The sequence below is a fragment of the Phocoena phocoena genome, chromosome 19 (assembly GCF_963924675.1).
Source record: "Phocoena phocoena chromosome 19, mPhoPho1.1, whole genome shotgun sequence".
Classification (NCBI taxonomy): domain Eukaryota; kingdom Metazoa; phylum Chordata; class Mammalia; order Artiodactyla; family Phocoenidae; genus Phocoena; species Phocoena phocoena.
The window spans coordinates 42,078,466-42,094,931 of record NC_089237.1 but is presented as its reverse complement, the minus strand read 5'-3'; the positions used below and the strand labels follow the sequence as shown (position 1 = coordinate 42,094,931).

Genomic DNA, 16,466 nt, shown 5'->3' with positions numbered 1-16,466 from the left:
TGGATAGGTTGATAAGAGCTGTTCCTGGGCTGGAGAAAAGGCAGAATCCAAAGGGCAGCTGGGGATCTCACAGAGACCAAGCCCTCTCTGAGCTCTTCTCCTCCCCCCTCCCCTGGAACCGCCCACTTCCTGGGCCACTTATCCAGCCGCAAAGATCCAAGTGTAACACATCCAGCACCCGGGTGGTGTCAACGGCAGTGACACTGACCTCAGGGCCCCCAGCCACACCTTGTCCTTCTGGGCTTCTTTCCACGAAGAAGTGTGTCGGCCTCTCTTCTGTCCGCTGAAGGCTGTTTTCAAAATCACACCCTATGCAGTTTTATTTACAAGGAAATCTTGGCAGGATCTTGACTTAGTAGAGTAGGGTTGGGGGGAGGGTGGTGAGAAACAAAAATAGTTGGAATGATCACACTTTCTGAAACCGAGATGAAAATTGGTGTCTGTAGCAAACTCAACTAATTAGAAGGGAGTTAATTTCCTTCTCTATGTTTAGGGGGAGCAGTCATTGTCAGGTGAGATGGTCACAGGTTGGATCCTGGGGCTGGGGTCATGTGTTTGCTTTACTAAGATGAGAGCATTAATTGCAACTTTCCCTACTGGATTAGAGCATCAGTTTCTGAGAGGGAGAGGAGCAAAGGCCAGTGGGTGAGTGGGTGGTGGTAAGAGGGGTGGAAGGAGGTGTGAGCTGGGGACTGACTGTGGGACATCACCAGAAGTGAATCCCTGAGCCCCTCGGAAGAGCTGGGCACCTGTCCCAGCCGGCCACTGTCACCATTTACAAGCACGGCCTCTGCTTAAGGGACACAGTCTCTCCTGGGAGGTCTTTCCTGCAAGGAAATGGCACCAGTTGTTTTCTTTAGAACCCCTGTTCCTCTGCTCTAACTTGATTCCTACTCGCTGTAGTTGCCTTACCTCCCCTCTCCCAGTTGGGGCACTTCCCTGGTCTTACCTTTGTCAACCTGGTCCAATGAAGCCAGGGCACTGTCACATAGTTCTGCGGTGTGGGGAGGGAAAGATTTAGGGTCTGGGGTCCGGGACTCCCCTGACTTCTCTCATCCCTAAACTACTGAGCCTGCCTGGACCTCCCAGGATCTGAGACCGAAGTGAAGAGAGATGGAAGGGTGGTCAGGGCATCCTGTCTTCCCAGCCTCCGGCCCCCAATTCACTCCCAGTTAACTCCGACATTGCCAACTTAGTGAAAACCTCGCCCCTGCCACCGTCACGCGTCTGCTGCCTCCAAGTCATCTTTAACCCGGTGGGTCCCGGCAAGTAGACGCTGCACCCCCACCCCCGACCCAGTCCTGAGAGACAGACCTGAACCCGGGGTGGAGGCAGGTGGGGATGGGGCCATCCCCGCCCGGGACCTTGCAGCCACTTCCCCGCCAAGCCCGCCGCAGCCCTCCTCCTCCCTGGGCCGCGGCGCTCTGACCGATTTGGCCCGGGTGGTGGCGCCCGGGGTGGGGGCGTGGGGGTAGGGGACGGCGGTCCCGGGAGCAGCCCCGCCCCCGCCTGCGCGCCGCCCCCGAAGAGTCCGCGGGGAGGAGGAGACTCGGGTGCGGAGCGGGGAGCGGGAAGGCAGCGCGGGGAGCCGGGAGGCCGGGGCCGGCCCAAGGGCGCCCTCGCCTCGGAGCCGGGCGTAGGGCCGGGGCGCAGGCGGAGGCCGGCGGGGCCGCGGGAGCCGAGAAGTTTGCGGCGGAGGGCCGGGCGTCCCGGGGTCGCAAGACGGCGGCGCGGGGGCTGGGACCATGGGGGCGGGCGCGGAGGCGGAGGCGGCGCGGCGCGCACTGAGAGCTCCGAGCGGCGCGGCCGCCGCGGCGCAAAGTTAGCCTGGAGCCCCGGGACGAGCCCCGCAGCCGCGCCCGGCCCCGGACGCCGCCTCGGCATGGGCGAGCACCCCAGCCCGGGCCCCGCAGTGGCCGCCTGCGCCGAGGCGGAGCGCATCGAGGAGCTGGAACCCGAGGCCGAGGAGCAACCGCCGGCGGCGCCGGAGGACGTGAGTGCCCTCTCCCCCGCCCGGGCAAACTTTCTGGGGGGCTCCAGGGGGAGAGCTGCCCCCGGCTTGCCCCCCGCAGGGCAACTGGGAGGTTTCAGGGTGACGCGGGAGAACCCCGGATTGGCCGGGTCCCCACGGGCGAGAGAGGGCGGAGGGACCGGGCTCCCCGAAACGCGCGCGCCACCCCCTGCTTGGGCTCCCCGGGCTTCCCTTCGGAACGCAGCGCCCGCCGCCGTGCTGGGGACCCGTCGGCCGCCGGAGACCCCTCCTCGCGGCTGGTGCAGTGCCTGGGACACGGCGTTTTCCCGCAGAGGCGGCCGCGTCACAGCAGTGGCTTGGCTCCCCTCCCCTCCCACTCGCGACCTGCGGGCTCTCCGAGTCCGGGGAAGGAGCGGGCGCCGCAGAGTCCCCGGAACCCGGCGGCGCAGACCGGTCTGGCGACCCTCTTCTCCGCTCCCGGATTAGCTCCCGCCCGGCACCTGCCCTGTCGCGACAGGGATTGAAATTCAAGCTGGCCCCTGTCCCTGAGCCCGGCCGGAGGAGGGAGAGAAGGAGTGCTGGGAGCGCTTTTACTCCCAGAGGGGGGCTTAGGAGCCCCAGACCGCGTCGGTGCCAGCGACGGTCCCCTGGGCGAGGATAGGGAGGGGCTGCCCTAGAGGGCTTCCCTGCCATCTGCTGCCTGTGTCTCCCTCCCTCCGGTCCTGGGAGCCGTGGGCAGAGCCGGCACTGGGGAGTCCTGGGAACTGGAGTTTCTTAAGCTTCTTCCTCCCGAGGTTAACCCGCTAACAGAGGTGAAAAATTGGGCAGACGTCCTGCCCGTTCCCTCTCAGGGTGGGGACAAGGAAGTGAAGCCAGGCCCTCAACCTGCCAGACCTCAGCCGGAAAGTCTGAATTGGGTTGTATCCCCTGTAACTCTTGTGATTAAACCCCTCACTTGCTTCTGGCCCCAACACTCTGGCTGACTCTCATGTGCTCATCACTTAGACTCAGTCTGGAAAGAGGCCGGGGGTGGGTTTCAGTGCAGGCGGAAACCCCCTCCTCCCAAACTACAGGCAAAATGTTAATGCTTATGCAGGGGTGGATTTTCCTGACAGGGGTCATTGGCCCCCAGCAGGTGGAGACCGTTGCAGCAGGTCTGATGGAATTGCAGGAATTGCACCTGGGCGTGTATTCCCACGGAGATAAGCTTTAGCCAGCAGAAGTTATTAGAGGCCCTCGGACAGAATTGGACGACTCTGTTTAGCAATTGTTGAGGATCACCCTTGTTCTGCTGATGTCTCCTCCTGCCTGTCCCAGAATGAGGGACGCTGTCTCTCCCCAACCTGAGTTCTCCACCTTCGCTATGTGTAGACTCGTTTGGGAAGCTTCTCCCAGGTTTTCCTGATCTCTTGTCCGCGCGGGTCCCTGAGCCTGGGCAGCCGCTGGGAGGCTACAGAGGCCTTGGTGATAAGTGTGTTTCTTTCTTTCTTTCTTCTTCCTCCTCTGCTGCATGGCCTCCCTCTCTACCAGCACTGGAAAGTCCTGTTTGATCAGGTATGTGAGCAGTTAAATCCCCCCCCCCCCGCGTTCCTTCCAGCCCTCCCCGCAGTCTCCCTGCTTGCGTGGGCTTCCCCAGCTCTGCACTCCTGAGACGGTGACGTGGGGCTTAAGGCAGCTCTGGAAATGAACGGTCCTGCTCTCCAGGTTTGGGGGGCGGGGGGGCTCCCCTGAGAGATCCCTCCCTCCCTCCCTGCCTCCTCCTCCCAACGCCACTTCACCAGGACCGGCTTTATACCAGGGAGACACTGGATAATATGTATTGAAAGCCTGGGACGTTCTCTGTATGCCAGGGGATCACCTTTGGGGCTGGTGAGGAGGGGGAGGGGCTTAGGTTAACGTCCCCTTTCCTCTCCCCCCTCCACCATCAGAGAGCCACTGAAGTCAAATCTCTGCCATCCTTGAAGGGCGACTCGATATGAGCACTTCTGAAAGCTGACTCTACTCTAATTTTGCTGCAGGGATGGGGGAGTCATAGCTGGAAACTTGTATGTGATTGTTCGCAATGCTTAGAGCCTAGGCGTGGTGGATGGAGTTGGAAGTGCTGCGCATTGGCTTTGGAACCGGGAGACGGACATTTGACCTTCAGCGGGGAAATGGTTCTCTTCTTTGCTTGGTACTCCTGTTGTGTGCTGTTATGTGTTTCCTTCTCCCTCCCCGTTTCATGATGCAGAAGGAGAGGTGGCAAGAGCTGTCCCAATGTGGGGGAATAGTGAGCATTGTGGTCCTGGGGTGAAAATGACTATACCATGAAGTGTGTGTGACTTTAAGAGACCAGTCTGGTTGGGCCAGAGGGAGCGTGTTGGGTTGGAGAGGTAGATAAAGCTGAAAAAGTAGCACGGACCAGACCTCGTCCTGTTGGAGGCAGGGGAAGCCTTTAAAGCTTTTTTGACAAGTTTGTTACCAGATCCAGGCAGTGCTTTGGGAAGATCCTGTGTGAGAGTGGGATAGAGGTGAGATGGGTTGCAGGGATGAGAGGAACTGGCCAGGAGCCTGCTGCCATGAATGGAGACAAGCCCTTGACTTGGAAGATGACAGTGGGAGCGGAAAGGAAGAGGGACATGGTGATGGGAGAATTGGAAGATCTTATTAGACCCAAATAGATGAGGTGAACCACATGTATAACTTTGAGGTTCTGCACCTAGGAGGAGAAGGAAAAGTCAGGCTGGGGGCAGGGGGGTTTGTAAAATTGACAACTTTGGTTTCAGACCAGTTCAGTTTGAGGAGTCAGCTAAATGCAGACGGCCAAGTGGGACTGACAACACGGAATTCAGCTGGAAAGGCACGGTGTGCCTGGGGTGGGGATTGGGGGCTGTCACCCACCTTAACACAAGGCCTGGCTGTGGCTTGGGGAGCATCCTACCGCTCCTGTCCCTCTGGGGTACACCATCTCTCCCTCCGGCTCTTAAGAGTACATAAACTTCTGGCCTGACGCCCTGAGGCAGGAGGGAGCTGCCTGCTGCCACAGATACCACGGCCAGCAAGCTGCCAGCCCTTCACACCTCCTGCCAGATTTAGAATCGAAACCTAGAACAAAGTGTATCATTCTTTTTTTCCCTCTGTCTGTGTCTTTCTCGTTTTGATTAATTTCCTTTGCCAATCCCTGCGTGTGTGTGTGTTTACATTGTAAAATGAACTATTTGGGCGAATGGAGGAAAACTTTTAGGAGAAAGAATCTGGAACTTGAGGGAGCAGAGAGAATGTATAGCACCTAATATCAGCGCGTGGTCTGTGAAATCCCATTTTTCCCACTGTAGGGAGATCCTGGGTGTCACAAAGAGCATCCGCCTGCTTCTGGGAAGGCCCACTCAGAAACCATTCTGGACAGACAGAATTCATTCTCAGAAAGAAACTCCCAGAACTTAACTCTGGACAGTTTTTTCTCTCATGATAAGTTCTGCCTTAGGTCCGCTCCCCAGCCCTCACGGGGCTTTAACAGCCTGTTTCTGTTGTTTTCCTTCCTATGGGTGCTTTAGTGTTTGAGAAGAACTGCTCCTGAGCGGGGGCCTGACCTCTGGCAGATATCCAGTCCCTCTGCGTCTGTTCCCCCTCTTTGTGTAGCCCACCTGGACCAGTCCCCTGATAGGGCTGAATGCAAAGCTGGTGTGAAGCTTCATAAATGGATGTACAACTTCAGAAGGACGCCGGGTTATTTGGAAAGCCGAGGGGTCTTATCCTTTCTGACTCTTCCTCTGGGCCTACTTAAAGGAAGGATTTGGTGATGGTGAACTTGGTGTACTCAGGAAAGAATGTTTGGCTGGGGGTTGCAGGCAACCTTCCCACAATTTCTTACAGAAATAGCCCTGATGGGTCAAACTCTGCTGAATGGGGTAGGATTCACATGACATCCGTCAGAATCCCTGTAAACTAATGTGGCCCTGGAATTCACCTTCCCGAGGTCACTGGATTGGGAGGCTGGCCCCAGTCAGTCCTCCTTCCCATCCTGGGTCAAGGGGATGCCAGTGGTCACCTGGTTTCAAACCAGGATCAGCTGGGACCTTTTTCCAGGTGTTAGGAATGGAATTAGACCGGTGCCTCTGTGCTGTCTCGCTCTTCAGCATGTAGAGTAGCTTTGACCCAACATGACCCTAATTGGATCCAAGGGCTCGAAGCCATGACCTTGGCCTTTTGGTCCTATGTGGTCACCCCTCAACTCAATGGCCTGAATGCCTTTTGGGGAGTTGGAGGTGCAGAAAACAGGTGACCCCAGTCCCTTGGATGTTTACCTGGCTGCCGCCCACCCCCGGCATCCTGGACATTTGTCTGGTCTGCTCAAGCCGGGGTGTAACACGCCACCCAACCTCACCCCCTCCCCAGTGTTTCCTCACAGGTCCCAGAAATTACAACAGACAGGAAACCTGAAGATCGTCACGTTGACCCCCAGATGTTCCAGGTGTTTGTTTCCTGTTTGAACTTCTTAAGGAAACTCTTTTCATATCCTTGGGTGGTTTCCCTAAATACTAGATTTTAAAGTTACCATAAATATTAACCTGTCATTATAGTGTAATATCATGCTAAAAATGTCTTATTTTTCTACAGCTGAATCTGTTGGGCCTTTTCTTCATGATTCCTTATGTTGCTTTGGAGCTGAGACACTTTTCTTCCCTCTTCAGATCGCATAAATATGTGCTTCTGTTTCCTACTGTTTTTTTCTCTGATTTCAAAAAAAAAATTGTCTGACTCTTTACTCCATCCAGATCCTATTCCTATCCAGTTACACCAGCATCACTTATTAAGAAAGGCTTAATTTATTTACTTACTTATTTACTTAGTTAAATTTTTTTTTTTCTTTTTGGCTGCTCCACGAGGCATGCAGAATCTTCCTTCCCCAACCAGGGATTGAATGCACGCCCCCTGCAGTGAGGGCACAGCGTCTTAACCACTGGACCGCCAGGGAAGTCCCAAGAAAGCCTTCCTTTATATATTGAGAAATTGTATCATTTGGTAAATTTGTATATGTGGTTAGGTTTATTTTTGATTTCTGATCTTCTCCCCTGATATTAACAATTGTGCCCAGGTAATGTACCCTTTAGTTATTGCTCCCATAGGTTTCCCACAAGCTCCTCTTTTTCAGGTTATGCTCTGATAGTTTCACTCCCAGTCCCTTCCTGAGCTCCAGGGAGGTGCCCTCAAGGACCCAAGGTCAAATAGCAGATCCATGGCAGGTATGGGGCTGGAGCCCGCTAACCCATAAAAGGTTTCCAGGGTTGGAAAACCATTTCCAGGTTCACCCTTACAAATGCCTTCAAGATCTCCAAATGTTTAATGAGCAAAAGGGTTTGGAGCAGAGTTCTGTTAAGTCAACAGAGCACAATTGCTTTCCAAGCTCAAGCAAGCAAGAGGGAAAAGGGAGAATTGAAAGGAACTTGATTCTGTCTCCCTTTTTCCCTCCGACTAGGAGCATGCATTTTCCAGACCTCAAGAAGGGACCCTAACTTGGCTAATCTCCCAGAAGGGAAGCAGACAAGTCTTGACTATCCCTCCAAAATTATAAACATGCTACGAACACAGCACGGAGCTGCTTGCGTGGGCTGCTGGGGAGAACCCTGAAAGTGGGGTCAGAGAGTCCTGGGTTCAAGCCTTACTGATTTTGTGATTGAGGTCAAGCAACATTAGCTCTCCGAGCCTCAATTTCTTCATCTCTAAAATGGGAAGGGTTATCTTTAACTCCAGGGATGACTGTGGGAGTTAAATGGAAGTGGAAACTCTCTTAGTGATGTCTGATACCCAGTGAACTTTTTTTTTTTGGCCACGCCGAGTGGCATGTGGGACCTTAGTTCCCTGACCAGCGATCGAACCTGTGCCTCCTGCAGTGCAGGCCCAGAGTCTTAACCCCCAGTGGACATTTGACAACTGTCTTTTGTCCAGGAACCAGAATTTGCTGGAAGAAGCACAGGGCTGCTTCTGAGATCCAGGCCCCTATAGGAAAGGCCGAAGCCTCTAAACCAGCTCCTTCCAAATCCCGGCTCCTGGAGAGAGCCACTTCTGCGCCCGGAGGATTTTTCTGCTTGCTTTTCCCAAGTGTCTCCCCTGTCCAGCCTCCTTGCCTCCAGCCTCCTTGCCTCCAGCCTGAGGGTCTTCCCTTAGCCTGACCCTGAAGCCTGCCTCATTTACAGCCCTGTGGGCTGGCTTAAGAGGGTTCTGGGAGGTGGAAAGAGGTTCAGATGAGACTGCTGTATGGATTAGTGAAGAGCCGCACAGAAAGCACCTGCCCCAGAGTCAGCCCCCAGGACACAGGATGAACCAGCAGAGAGGGATTCCCTTACTCAGGCTCTGCATCTCCAACCCCTTATCAGGTGGCATCCAGGCCCCTAGAGTCTGTGGACTTCCTTCTACCGCAAAGCCAACTTCCCTACCCTGCTCCTGGCCCAGTGACCCCAGCAGTCATGCTGAATTAACCCTTTTACCCCTGACCACTCCCAGAAATGCATTTGATAGCGGTTGAGCAGCGGGGCCGAGGGAGCTGAGGTTGCTCGCTGCCTTCCTGCCTGCCTGACACGGAACAGGCACGCACATGTTGGAGCGAACAAGTCCAGCTACGTCCCTGCACGTGTTGTCTTGGGTTCTAATGTCTTCTCCAGGGGCAGGCCCTGACTGTGCGGCCACCTCGCCTGTGTCAGCCCTTCTGGGGCTGCCACCACCTCAAGGACTGTGGATTAGTAGAAGGTCGGTGGAAGCATCTTGTCCGATCTGCTCATTTTGCAGATGAGGAAGCAGAGGTCCGAGACCTTCTGAGGTCACTGGGTGCATTAATGTCAGAGCTGGAACTAGAGCCCGGCTCTGCTTTCTTTCCCTCTCTGACCGGTGTTCCTGTACCCGGGCCTCACAGGCTTCCATCTGCTTCCTTGGCACCCTGAGTGACTCAGGCAGGGGCGAGGACACGGAGTCTGCCTCGGGTCCCAGTTTTCCTCCTCGCCGTGTGACAAGGGGCAAGCCGGGTGACCTCTCCAAGCCTTGGTTTTCTCATCAGTAAGCTGCCTGCCCTCGGGGCTGTGGTGAGGCCTGATGAGATGGTGTGTGTATAGCACGTGGCACAGTGTGCGGTGAGCCCCTGATAAATATGGTGGTGGTTACCGCGTTACTGGAATTTAAAGAAATTAACACTGTTTTCAAAATAACCTCTGGCCACGTAATAGTTCTAGGTCTTGAATCAAAGTGTCCAGATCCCCAGTCTGGGGTTCCTTCCACCATATCAAACTGACTTCTTCAGGGCAGGAGCTGGAAAACCACGTTCCCCCTGAACTTTCCAAAGAAAGGAGAGAAGTGTTTGGATAGAGGCTGCCTGGGGGAATGTGGACGCCCAAGCATTTTCCCTCCGCTCACTGGCTGCCTGCATGGCAGAGGGTGAGGGCGAGAATGAGGCATCGGGCACCACGTGGCCAGACCCTAGGGCGGGCCTGCTCTGCCCAGCGTTCAGATTTGGCAGTTCCTGGTGATCGACTGTGAGATTAGGCCCAGGGCGCTGTTCTCTATTATGGAAGTGAGCTGATGTGTATCTCGAGTTGTGGACAACCCACTCCCCTCCTTCTCCCTGGATCTCTCTTTTCTGGGGAACCAGAGGGATCCCTTGGTGGATTCCAGGAGAAGCAGCAAGAGGAAATGAGTTTAGGCTGAAGGGGGTGGGATGGGGCAGATTAAGACCCCTCCCTGCTCGAACCCTCCCACCTCTCCCTGCCCGCAGCTCCCCTGGGACTCCTACCTTTATGGCCATGACTTGGCTTCAGTCCCCAGTTGTCCTTGATGGTTGGACCTGGGCGAGGCAGCACAGGTGTTACGTCGGCTCCTGGGACCCAAGAGGCCTGCCTCTGAGTCACAACCCCTGGCTGCCCCCTCAGAGTCTGTGTGCCTCCAAGGCCTTCTGTGGTTTGAAGGGGGAGAAGCAGGGTCTTCCAGGAGGCTCTCTCTCAGGGTGGAGATGGGCAGGCCTGGAGGAAAGAGGCGGCCCCCACTTGACCCCAGCTTTCTGCCTTCCGGGGAAAGTCTGAGAGCTCTTCTTCTCACGGCCCAGGTGTTGAGAGAGAGAGAGCTGGGTAGTTTTCTGGAAATTTGCCAATTGTCCAGCGGCTCAGCCTGGATTCAGGCCAGGATGTCCTCCGCTTCTCTGCTGATGGAAGGGTGTTCTAGCTTCCTAATCAGCCTGCCCACCTCAGATCCTGGGGTTCAGCTCTTTGACTTATCAGGGGGATGTTCAGGAGCCTGACTTGGAGCTTCTGGGAGAAGCCCCTTGAGAGGGATGAGCTCCCTCCCCCAGAACCCTGGGGTGGCAGCTGGAAGAACAGAAATAATGTAACTGGGAATCATCGAATTGCTGAAGCTTCCCCAGCTGTCAGATGCCTGGCCAAATCCCAGGGGAGCACCAGAGCCCCCTCGTGCCTCCAAGTGGGGAGACTGGAGAGCAGGAGGGGTCAGAACCTGGCCTAAAAGGAACTGGTCTCTCTTCTGCCCAGGGAGGCTTGAGGTCTTTATAAATCCACTCCTAGCTTCAGCTGAAAGCAGGCCCGATGGTACCCTGTTCTACTCACTGAAGTGCCTCTGGACAAGTCATTCGTCTCTGTGTGCCTCAGTTTCCATATCTGTTAAATGGGACTAATCACACTTATACTCTAGGGTTGATGTGAGAATAAGAGCAATCGAATATTTGTGCCAATGAGTATTTCAGGTGTGGGGGGAAAGTCAGGGGATGGTGTGAGGTGGTTTCCTCTGTGGGGCGAATTAGCATCTTCATTTGCAAGGTAGAAGCGCTAGAGAAATCTGCTACTCCCCTAACCTCGCCTCCTGACCTCAGCAGCTGCAGGCCTGGGCCTAATTTATGGGGCTGTAAATATCCCTGAATGGGCCTGAGTTCCCTGGTGGGCTGTGGCTGTTGGATGGGGACTGCTCTGCTGAGCTGGAGACCCCTGGGCAGCCTCATTAATTCCGCTCTGCTCAGAAGCCGGGTGAGGATGCAGGGAGCCAGCAGATGAGCCCTGAGTGGGGAGGGGCAGTTGTCTGCACCTTCTGCTGCCCCCCCCCCCCCCCCCCCCCCCCCCCCGGCACGCACACCATGTGGTCCTGTCCCAGGGCTTATTCTGTCTCAGTGGACAGAGGGGGACAGTGGGGCCTGAGATGGGAGGCTTCCTTAGACTCCAGGTCCCGACCTTCCAGGCGTGAGAGGTCTGCACAAGGATGGCTCCCTAGGTGCTACCTTTGGGCTCCCACACCCCTCACTGAGGACATGGACCTCTCGAGATGAAGGAGAGGGAGAGGTCCCCCTGGGAGAGAGAAGAAGGGACCAGACATGGAATTGTCCTGGAAATGAGTTGGTGCAGATCACACATAACATAAGAGCTATAAAATAGACGTGTTCCTTTCTTCTTTCTCTTCTGCTTGGCTGCCGGTGGGTGGATTCTGACGCCTTGGCTGGGCTCCTGGGCCCGCAGCAGGGAGGGGAGAAGTGGCGCTGCTGTCCTGGGTGCTGAGCAAGCAGATCCCAGACCCTGCGGGCTTGGTTCCCTGGAAGCTCAGCCCATTAGGCCAGTCACTTCCTCCTCGGCCACTCCCAGGGCCCGGTACCCTCCTCAACCCTCTGGCTGGGGCCTGCATCCGGCAGGCTTCTAACTTGGCTGGAGGACTCCGGACAAAGTGTCAGCCGCCTCGAGGGCCTGTGCCACTCATGAGATGGAGGCGAAAGGCTGGTTCGGAACCACTGACAAAGGGGCCTGGTTTCACAAAAGGGAAAAGTAACTCTGCTGTGGATTCATGCATTTTCCCCAGATTGTGTCCCATGGAGTGTTACTGTGAAAAAATATTACGATCAAAGACCCAGTAAGTTTGGGAAATGCTGGGCTGAACAAAATCAGACAGGATTCTCCACTGTAAGATCTTGAAGAACCTTTAATATGGTTTTATACATCACACCCTTCCAAAAGGGTTTCCCAAACTTCTGGAACCACAGCACCCTTATTTCATGCACCGTCTTGGGCCTGGTGTTCCACAAAACACACACTGGGAAACCCTGAGCCAGTTATATTTCATACGACAGAACAGGACAGAGAAAAACAAGGAAGAGCAATGCTGGACCAGCCAACCACTGTGGAGGAACCCTGAGCTATTTCCATCTTGACCACTAACTTGCTCTGTGACCTTGAGCTAGTTTCTTTTGCTCTCTGCACCTGTTTCCCTGTCCATAAAGCTAGTGTGATGCCAGACACGCAGTCGATCCTTAGCAAGTATTTGTTAAATGAACGAATGGGAGGACTGAACTGGGGTCTCTCGAACCCTTTTTAGCCATGGCATCCTAATGATGGGAGAGTGCGAGCTCTGGGCCCGTCCACCTGGATGTGAGTCCACCTGCACCAATTACCAACTCTTCAAACTTGGGCAACTCTGCTCTTGGTGCCCCATGTAAAATAGCACCTACCTCGTAGGGTTGTTGTGAGGTTTAAATGGGGGGACCACATAATTTATTATCCAAATTGGGATGATTTTGAGGGTGAAAGGGACACTGTTAATAATCATGCCCAGGGGGCTTCCCTGGTGGCGCAGTGGTTGAGAGTCCGCCTGCCGATGCAGGGGACACGGGTTCGTGCCCCGGTCCGGGAGGATCCCACATGCCGCGGAGCGGCTGGGCCCGTGAGCCATGGCCGCTGAGCCTGTGCGTCCGGAGCCTGTGCTCCGCAACGGGAGAGGCCACAACAGTGAGAGGCCCGCGTACTGAAAAAAAAAAAAAAAAAAAAAAAAATAATCATGCCCAGGGACTTCCCTGGCGGTCCAGTGGTTAGGACTCTGTGCTTCCATTGCAGGGGGCGTGGGTTTGATCCCTGGTCAGGGATCTAAGATCCCTCAAGCTGTGCAGGCACAACCAAAAAAGAAAAAAAGTCATGCTCAGACAGTAGGTGTAAGAAGCCAGGACTGTCCCAGAGAAACCAGGACATAGGGGGGTGACCTGAGGTTTCAGTGAGGTAGCACCTGATACCTGGCAGGTATTCTGCATACACAGCCACCATCGTTGCTGTTCAACCAGGCAGTATGCAGAAGGCCAACACAGAAAACTCAGAACGGGGCCGCTTGGCAACCCCTGCCCCACCTCGCTGGGCTTCGGAAGTCCCCCCGCCCCTAGAACTCTGCAGAGCAGTTTGAAAACCACTGAGGTTCCGTTCAGCTCTCCTGGATCATGACTTGTCATTTCCTGACCTGCTGTCCTTCTTTCCAGTGTCACCAGGTCCTTCCTACAGCACAGACCTCCCCCCTCCCCCCCCCCAAATGTGAGCTGCCTCATCCTCATTCCAAATTTCCCGTCAGCCCTTTGACCGAGCAAAGATGCAGAATTGAAGATCAGCTGCCCCCATGGGCTGTGTGGGTTGTGGATGTCTCTTTCCCCAGACCCCATTTGCGTATGGTATGCTTAGGCTGGGACGGGACCACCTTACATCGCCCCAGGAAGGGAGAGTTCCTACTACATGGTGGATGGGGAAAGTGAGGCAGTGTGGTTAATGATCTGCCCAAGATGGCACAGCAGCTGGGGCCGGGGTTCCTTCCAGAACTCTCCCCCAACTCCTTGCCCCAGAGGAGGGGAAGAGCCCTAGGTGGCAACAGTACAGAGAGAATCCGGTGGGTCCTTTTTGCATCCAAGGTCATAGGTGAGCTAGGAGGGGGCCCAGGGCGGGAGATGGGATATATATATGGCAGAGCATGCGTGGGGCGCCGGGGGTGGGGAGAACTGGCGACCTAGAGGATTAAGGGGCCAGAGGGCTGGGTGCTGGTGGGATTAAGCGCCCCTGGAGTCTTGAAGCTCTTTTCAAGGCCAAGGCAGGTGGGCGGGAGCTGTGGGAGGGTCACTCGTCACTTTGTGTTTTCCTCCTCTTCTGTGTCAGCAGCCTCCACGCAGGCTGAATGTGGGCTCCCCCTTCACACACACACACACACACACACACACGCACACACACACCTGGCCTTGCACAGCACTGGGGAGGCAGCTGCAAGGATGCTCCTGGCTCTCCAAGGGGCCTCTGCCTGCGGCTGTTCACAGCCCCATTCCTCCCGCTGCCCCGCCACCCCCAGACTAACCCCAGTCAGGTTGTCTCCAACCCACCCAACCTAGACCTCATTCCAAGAGCCCCCCTTCAGTCCAAAGTGGGTGAATCTGGGTCATGGAGCACCCAGGACGGGGAGCTTCAGGACCTTCAGTACATTATTGACAAGGAAATTGCATTTGTAGGGTTTGTTTCCCCCAAAGCTCCAAACCACGGTGCTTGTATGATCCTGTCCCCAAAGCTGCCCTTGAGGAGGCCCAAAGGCGGGAATGGTGTCCAGGAGGGTCGGCCAAGCCTCCATGGCAGGGCTGCTCCCTCCTAGCTTCGAATGAGGCAAGTGGAGCCGGACACTGAGTCCGGGCGGCCCTGGGCCCTGGAGAGCACAGCCCTGCGTTTGCTTCAACCCACCGCACCCCGAGGGCACGCTCGCCCCTGCTTGATGAATGAGGCTGAGGCAGTTATGGCTCGAGATGTTTACCCTCAATTACACAAACTGGTAAGTGGCTGAGACCAGAGTGGGATTTTGCCTTGCTGCTCGCAGCCTCCTTTAGAAGCTCCATCAGGGCAGTGGTGCCCACCTCTCTCTGCCTCTGCACGAGTCCTCTCTGTGTGTGTTTCTTTTTGTCTCCCCCTCGCTCCCTCTCTCTGCACTACCCCCCCCCCCGCCCCACGCCCCCTGCCCCCTGTCAGCTGGGGCTCTTGCCCTCATCTTCCCAGGTGTTTGGGGTGGTGGTTGGAAGGTGTCCCGTGTACATCTGTGGAGCCCAGGCAGCTGGCCCCTCCCTCCCTCTCCCACCCTTTCCCCCAGTCCCCCTCCTTCATCCCTGAGGCCTCATTATTAGCGTAGCGATGACCGCCCCCCCATTGTCTGGGCTGTCTGGCCCTGGCACGAAAGGTAGAGTTTTGGCAGAGAAGGGAGGCTGGGCCGGCTTCCAGCCCCTTCTCTGCGGTCTGGAGCCTGTAATGTGCTAGGGGCAGGCCTGGCAGGCCCTGGTAGGGGGTAGGAGGAGGAGCCACAGGGCAGCCCCTGTCACTAGGACGACAGCAGGGAGCCCTGGAGGGGAGGGAGAGCAGGGGAGCAGGTGGTCCTTTGTCTGGAGCTGGAATGAGGGAGAGGGGCCCTTGCCTGATCCCAGCGCCTCCACCCCACTGCCCCCCACCCCAGCCACGGATGGGCCCCCGGGGCGGGGATTGGCTTCCTCCCCCACCCCCACCCCCACCCCGGGCTGGGCAGCAGAGGCTCCCTGCTGTGAGCAGCCCACTGCCCCCTGCTGTGCTCACCAGGGGAGGGTTAGGGAGGGGATGGATCTTCCCAGGGCTCGGGGCTGCTTCTCATCCCCCACGTCAGCCCACCCAGTACGAGGGCCACGTGGGCCCAGGCAGGGGCCAGGCTGGTGAGTCCCTGTAGCCAGTGCCAGCCTGTGGAGACGGGAGGGGTCCCAGGCAGAGAAGGAGACCCTCCCTAGCTGCCGTCTCCGCTTTGCCACCCCAGGCGTCATTTCCTGTCTGAGCTATAAGGAGATCAGAACTGTTCCTGTATGAGCTCTTTCCTGCTTAAAAAATCTGTGTAGAGTGGGCCCGTGTGGCTCCTGGAGCCCCTCCACTCCCGGGCCTGCACTCACCTCTTTGACCCTTGACATCTGGCTTCTGAGCAGCAGAGCAGAGGCCCTAGAGGCTGACGGTCAGCGGCAGCCAGTGGTTAGAGGCGGTGCCGGGCTGCCCGGGTCTGGAATCCTGGCTCTGCCACTTGCAGACATGTCACTTAACCTCTCTGTGCTCGTTTTCCCGTGTCTCTACTTCCTCATCTGTGTGTGACATGGAGATATAACCATAGGACCCGCTCATAAGGTCGCGGCAGGAGGTCAAAGAAATCATATATTTACATGAAATGCTTGGTGTGGTGTTTGGCCCCATGAAAACACTCAGCAAATATTAGGCGTGTTTACTCGTGAAGATCTTTCTGGAACAGAGGGTAGGTGAGTTTCCTAAAGTACTCGATGGTGGGAACCGAAGAGGTGTCATCCCTGAAATCTGGTATTTTGGGTGGAGGATTGGGTACACAGGCAGATGTTTAAATAGGCCTCATTAGAGATGTCCTCTCTCGTTGAGATCTGGGGAGAATTGAAGGAGTCATGACTTGTGACTCTTGGCTGTTTCTCCTGGATTGTCTTAGACAGGCTGCACATAGCATCAGCCTTCCGAAAATAGTCTTCACTGACCTTATCCAGAAGAGAGGGAAAGGTGGGTTCGGTCTTCGGGCTCCCTTGTCATGCACACGCGGACGTCTGTCTGCCTTTTAAAATCTCAGCAACCCTCAGCAGCACCTCCGTGTGCAGTGAATTCATGTGGGGACGGGGTTTGTGAACAGGATTTCCCTGGGCAACCTGGCAGCTCGTTAGTGTGTACTGAGTGGAGACACTGGGCTC

The 16,466-nt window shown here is 56.0% G+C and overlaps 1 protein-coding gene across 2 annotated transcripts in view; it reads left to right on the top strand.

Moving 5' to 3' along the window:
- The first annotated feature begins 1,882 nt into the window (after window positions 1–1,882).
- Window positions 1,883–16,466, top strand: part of RHBDL3 (rhomboid like 3) — a 42,438-nt gene continuing 27,854 nt past the window's right edge. The window contains exons 1-2 of one of the 2 annotated variants that reach the window (XM_065896931.1): window positions 1,883–1,993; window positions 3,503–3,526. In XM_065896931.1, coding sequence (XP_065753003.1) covers window positions 1,883–1,993; window positions 3,503–3,526 — 135 coding nt within the window. The remainder of the gene's footprint in view (window positions 1,994–3,502; window positions 3,527–16,466) is intronic. The other variant, XM_065896932.1, reaches the window with a different exon arrangement.